The sequence below is a fragment of the Polypterus senegalus genome, chromosome 1, assembly GCF_016835505.1.
Source record: "Polypterus senegalus isolate Bchr_013 chromosome 1, ASM1683550v1, whole genome shotgun sequence".
In the NCBI taxonomy this organism is placed as follows: Eukaryota; Metazoa; Chordata; class Cladistia; order Polypteriformes; family Polypteridae; genus Polypterus; species Polypterus senegalus.
The window spans coordinates 26596683-26603344 of record NC_053154.1 but is presented as its reverse complement, the minus strand read 5'-3'; the positions used below and the strand labels follow the sequence as shown (position 1 = coordinate 26603344).

At 40.6% G+C, this 6662-nt stretch overlaps 1 protein-coding gene across 1 annotated transcript in view; it reads right to left on the bottom strand.

Annotated features, from left to right (window-relative positions):
• Window positions 1-465: 465 nt before the first annotated feature.
• Window positions 466-6662, bottom strand: part of LOC120523546 (von Willebrand factor A domain-containing protein 5A-like) — a 39754-nt gene continuing 33557 nt past the window's right edge. The window contains exons 9-10 of the mRNA XM_039744951.1: window positions 2881-3007; window positions 466-775 (exon numbers count right to left, since the gene is read on the bottom strand). Of these exons, the coding sequence (XP_039600885.1) occupies window positions 696-775; window positions 2881-3007 (207 nt within the window). The 3' untranslated portion in view covers window positions 466-695. The remainder of the gene's footprint in view (window positions 776-2880; window positions 3008-6662) is intronic.

Here is a 6662-nt window from a genome sequence, read left to right as displayed (position 1 = left end):
GCCTGTGGAACTCTCCACCTCATCACATAATGGAGTCATCTACAATTGAACTGTTCAAAACAAGATTAACGACCCATTTCTATTCACTTGCATTCCGTGACCTTCAGTAATACTGATGGTTTTCCTCATTGTGATTTTGTAACAATACTTCTGTTTATTTATTTTATGTTCATTTATTTTATTTCTATTTATGTTACTCATGTTAATTGTATGTTTTTCTTTTATTTGATTATTGTAAAGCACTTTGGCCACAGCATTCCTATGTTGTTTTAAATGTGCTATATAAATAAATTGACATTGACATTGCTGTCATTAGAGGTAAAATATTTCAATGCACAGTTACGGTCAAGAATATTTTACCCAAGCTAATCAAAACGATTTACCTTATATGCATAGTTTGATTTGTATACAAGAGTTTATATGTGAAAACTCAAAAAACAAAGAAAAAACCAAAACAAAAAGACATTCATGAAGAGCCTTAGCCATTTTGCTTTATTGGGTCAATGCTTACCTCCATATTTGCATAGATTTAGAAAGATGTTACAGAAACAGATATTGTGAGAATCCTGGGATTCTTTTAGCCAAGTCAGGTAGAAGCAGAAATAGAAAGCCAAGTCTTTGAAGCACTAAATTCTTAACATAATATATAATGCATCTCCACATTTGCTTGCAAAATCATGTTTTGCATCTTAGGGTTACAGGGCCAGTGTTTGCAGGTCCACCTGACATCCCAGCAAGTCATTTCCAGCTTGTAGGCACAATTTAGGATTTAAGCCTGAAAACATAAAAAAAATTAACAATAATACTTTTCTTCAAATATGAATAAGATGTATAACTTCTGAAATGTATTAAAGTTCATTAAGAAAGAAACTGAATAACATCCTGTAAATAAATTATAATACTTCTTGTTTTGTAAACTTACACTTTGATTTTACAGCATGAAAGTTCTTGTTTTATCAGTTTCGAAGTGAAATTCATTTCTAAAGCTGACAATAAGATAAAAACCCATCAGTGGCAACACTTACAGTGGCTTGCAAAAGTATTCGGCCCCCTTGAACTTTTCCACATTTTGTCACATTACAGCCACAAACATGAATCAATTTTATTGGAATTCCACGTGAAAGACCAATACAAAGTGGTGTACACGTGAGAAGTGGAACGAAAATCATACACGATTCCAAACATTTTTTACAAATAAATTCAAGCGATCATTCAGAAATGGAAGGAGTATGGCACAACTGTAAACCTACCAAGACAAGGCCGTCCACCTAAACACACAGGCCGAACAAGGAGAGCGCTGATTAGAAATGCAGCCAAGAGGCCCATGGTGACTCTGGACGAGTTGCAGAGATCTACAGCTCAGGTGGTGGAATCTGTCCATAGGACAACTATTAGTCGTGCACTGCACAAAGTTGGCCTTTATGGAAGAGTGGCAAGAAGAAAGCCATTGTTAACAGAAAACCATAAGAAGTCCCGTTTGCAGTTTGCCACAAGCCATGTGGGGGACACAGCAAACATGTGGAAGAAGGTGCTCTGGTCAGATGAGACCAAAATGGAACTTTTTGGCCAAAATGCAAAACGCTATGTGTGGTGGAAAACTAACACTGCACATCACTCTGAACACACCATCCCCACTATCAAATATGGTGGTGGCAGCATCATGCTCTGGGGGTGCTTCTCTTCAGCAGGGACAGGGAAGCTGGTCAGAGTTGATGGGAAGATGGATGGAGCCAAATACAGTTAAATCTTGGAAGAAAACCTCTTGGAGTCTGCAAAAGACTTGAGACTGGGGTGGAGGTTCACCTTCCAGCAGGACAACGACCCTAAACATAAAGCCAGGGCAACAATGGAATGGTTTAAAACAAAACATATCCATGTGCTAGAATGGCCCAGTCAAAGTCCAGATCTAAATCAATGAGAATCTGTGGCAAGATCTGACAACTGCTGTTCACAAACGCTGTCCATCTAATCTGACTGAGCTGGAGCTGTTTTGCAAAGAAGAATGGGCAAGGATTTCAGTCTCTAGATGTGCAAAGTTGGTAGAGACATACCCTAAAAGACTGGCAGCTGTAATTGCAGCAAAAGGTGGTTCTACAAAGTATTGACACAGGGGGCTGAATAATTACGCACACCCCACTTTTCAGTTATTTATTTGTAAAAAATGTTTGGAATCATGTATGATTTTCATTCTACTTCTCACGTGTACACCACTTTGTATTGGTCTTTCACATGGAATTCCAATAAAATTGATTCATGTTTGTGGCTGTAATGTGACAAAATGTGGAAAAGTTCAAGGGGGCCGAATACTTTTGCAAACCATTGTATCTGCATGGAGTTTGCATGTTCTTTCAGTATGTGTGTGTGTTTTCTCTCATTAAGCTCCATCTCCTGTCCAGATAATTGGTGGGTTCATAAAATAGAATCTTATTTGAGACAGCTGGTGAATGGAAGCTTGTTCAAGCAAGAAAGTGTTTAAAAAAATACATGGGTGGATGTAATAAGAAAACATAGCTGAACCACAACACATGTTAACCACCAGCAAAATAAAAAGATTATGAGACTGGACAAATGTGCAGGGTGCCACAGAAAGGTAGCTTCAGGATTACTGTGAATCCACTTTTAAGTAAACAAGAATAAACCGTATGCATAGTGTAATACATTCAGTTTAGCTTGTTCAAGACATCATTTTGAAAACACACTACATAACTGCAAACTAAGTAAAGATCGTATACAGGTTTTCATCTCTCGCTGAAAATGGATGAAACCCTTGTGTATAATTATGGTCACAAGTTATTACAACACTACTATTATTTACTTGAATTATACAGAAAATAGTACAGTATTTGCAATTTGGTGAAAATTCTATTAAACAGATCATACTCGTCTGTGCTTTAATCCAGGAAACTGCTTTTAGAGCCACAAATTCCCACTCATCCTTTTGATGTGAATTAAAACCATGGAGCCAAAGCAGTGCCAGAAATGTTGCCCAAACTGATTTGTCCTTTATCTAGAAAATGAAAAAACAAAGATTAATTAATTCATTTTCTTTCCATCCCAGTTACTTAGTGCCCATCTCGGCCGTACTGGACACAAGGAGTCAAATCAACTGTGATCAGTACACCAATTTATTGTCCAGCACACAATTTCTAAGACAGAGCCAACGAATACCCCAACTTGCCATGAGACCCACTGCATTGAATCCTTTAAGATGAAGTCAAGAAAAGTTGGGGAGCATGCACTGGTGCAATGCGTTGCCGCACCCACTACACAATGAAACAACTCAAGATCCCAGTTTGCAACCCCACAGGCAGACACGAGGTCCAGTCCCACCCTCTGGAAATGACCCTCAATCTGCCGCAGCCAGGTGTTACGAGGGCTTCCCCTTGGCCTGGTCCAGCCACTTGGGTCCCCAATAATGAGGATCTTTCGAGCTGGATCACCTTCGGGGGAAACGCGCCACATGACTGTAGTGCCGTAACTGATGCTCGCTCAAAATGCAGGTAATGTGCTTCATTCAGAGCTCCATGAGCAACTGCTCATTCTACAAAAAGTCAAAAAACGTTACCCAAGGATTTTCCGGAGACACACAGTACCAAAGGAGTCCAGTCTTCATCTCAGGTCACTGGATACTGCCCATGTCTTGCAAAGATATAGCAAGACAGGAAACACCAGGGCTCTAAAGACTTGGACCTTCGTCCTTTTGCATAGATATCAGGAGCACCACACACCCCTTTCCAGCGACCTCATGACCCCCCCATGTTCTCCCAATCCTTATACTGACTTCACAGGAAGAGTCACCAGAGACATGAATGTCACTGCCAAGGTAAGTAAAACTCTCAATAAGGTCATCACTCTCTCCACAAACAGACACACTGCTGATGGCTGTGCCCAAGAGGTCATTAAAGGCCTGGATCTTCATTTTAATCCAGGACACTCACAAGCCAAGACACTCAGACTCCTCCCTCAGTCTCTCGAGTGCCCCGATCAGAGCCTCCATTGACTCTGTAAAGATCACAGCATCATCAGCAAAGTCAAGATCCGTGAATCTTTCTTCACCAACAGATGCCCCACAGCCGCTGGACCCCACAACTTTGCCCAACACCCAGTCCATACAAGCATTGAACAGAGTAGGAGCAAAGAACACACCCCTGACGAACCCCAGAATCAACTGTGAAAAACGCAGAGGTCCTGCATCCACTCTGCACAGCACTCACAGTACCAGAGTACAGGCCGACCATGATATCCAGCAACCTCAAAGGGATCCCTTGAAACCTTAGGATGTCCCACAGGGCAGCTCGATCAACTGATTCGAATGCTTTGTGAAATCTGACAAAGGCTGCAAAGAAACTCTGCCGATATTTGCGTTTGCGCTCCATGAGAACTCTCAGTGCCAGGATGTGGTCGATGGTAGACTTCTTAGGCGTAAAACCAGACTGTTCTGGTTGCTGTTAGGTGAGCAAGTGATCACGGATCCTATTGAGGATGACCCCTGTAGTTGCTGCAATCCAGGTGATCACCATTCCCTTTCCAGATAGGGATGACAAGTCCCATTTTCCAGTCAGTTGGGATGATGCCAGTCTCCCAAATGTTAGCAAAGATTGCTTGCAATGCCAGGAGGATAGCTTTACCACCAGCATGGAGAAGTTCACCCCGGATACCACAGATTCCTGCACCCTCCCCCCCCTCAGCTGGTTCACCACCCGTGCAATCTCAGTGAGACTGGATGGTTCACAGCTAATTGGAGGATCAGCCTCAAGAACCATGGACCCAGAGAACCAATAAATAACTACTTAAGAACATTTGCTGTATGTTATGTAGAATTCCCAGGGCTACCCGTTCTTTTGGTCTGGAACCCCAGCAGATTTCATTTTATTTCTCTAGGTTAACTGGAGTTTTTTTTGTTTTTTTTTCTGTCCATCCTGGCCACCTGACCTTATCACCAGTCTTGAATTTAGAGACTTAAAAAACAAATTTCTATATTTAAGGGCTATACTTCTCTTAATTACAGTTGTGCTTGAAAGTTTGTGAACCCTTTAGAAATTTTCTATATTTCTGCATAAATTTGACCTAAAACATCATCATTTTCACTCAAGTCCTAAAAGTAGATAAAGAGAAACCAGTTAAACAAATGAGACAAAAATATTATACTTGGTCATTTATTTATTAAGGAAAATGATCGAATATTACATATTTGTGAGAGGCAAAAGTATGTGAACCTTTGCTTTCAGTATCTGGTGTGACCCCCCTTTGCAGCAATAACTGCAACTAAACGTTTCCGGTAACTTTTGATCATTCCTGCACACCGGCTTGGAGGAATTTTAGCCTTCCATACAGAGCAGCTTCAACTCTGGGATGCTGGTGGGTTTCCTCACATTAACTGCTCGCTTCAGGTCCTTCCACAACATTTCGATTGGATTAAGGTCAGGACTTCGACTTGGCCATTCCAAAACATTAACTTTATTCTTCTTTAATCATTCTTTGGTACAACGACTTGTGTGCTTAGGGTCGTTGTCTTGCTGCATGACCCACCTTCTCTTGAGATTCAGTTCATGGACAGATGTCCTGACATTTTCCATTAGAATTCTCTGATATAATTCAGAATTCATCGTTCCATCAATGAAGGCAAGCTGTCCTGGCCCAGATACAGCAAAACAGGCCCAAACCATGATACTACCACCACCATGTTTCACAGATGGGATAAGGTTCTTATGCTGGAATGCAGTGTTTTCCTTTCTCCAAACATAACGGTTTTCATTTAAACCAAAAAGTTCTATTTTGTTATCATCCGTCCACAAAACATTCTTCCAATAGTCTTCTGATTTGTCCACGTGATCTTTAGCAAACCGCAGACGAGCAGAAATGATATTTTTTGGAAAGCAGTGGCTTTCTCCTTGCAACCCTGCCATGCACACCATTGTTGTTCAGTGTTCTCCTGATGGTAGACTCATGAACATGAACATTAGCCAATGTGAGAGAGCCCTTCAGTTACTTAGAAGTTACTCTGGGGTCCTTTGTGACCTCGGCGACTATTACACGCTTTGCTCTTGGAGTGATCTTTGTTGGTCGACCACTCGTGGGGAGGTTTACAATGGTCTTGAATTTCCTCCATTTGTACACAATCTGTCTGACTGTGGATTGGTGGAGTCCAAACTCTTTACAGATGGTTTTGTAACCTTTTCCAGCCTGATGAGCATCAACAACTCTTTTTCTGAGGTCCACAAAAATCTCCTTGGTTCGTGCCATGATACACTTCTACCAACATGTGTTATGAAGAGCAGACTTTGAAAGATCCCTGTTCTTTAAATAACACAGGGTGCCCACTCACACCTGATTGGCATCCAATTGATTGAAAACACCTGACTCAAATTTCACCTTCAAACTAACTGCTAATCCTAGAGGTTCACATACTTTTGCCACTCACAAATATGTAATATTCAATCATTTTCCTCAATAAATAAATGACCAAGTATAATATTTTTGTCTCATTTGTTTAACTGATTTCTCTTTATTTACTTTTAGGACTTGAGTGAAAATCTGATGATGTTTTAGGTCATATTTATGCAGAAATATAGAAAATTCTAAAGGGTTCACAAACTTTCAAACACAACTATACATGTCTATCTAATTTAAGCATGCATTAGTTATTTTTGTATACTAGTTAT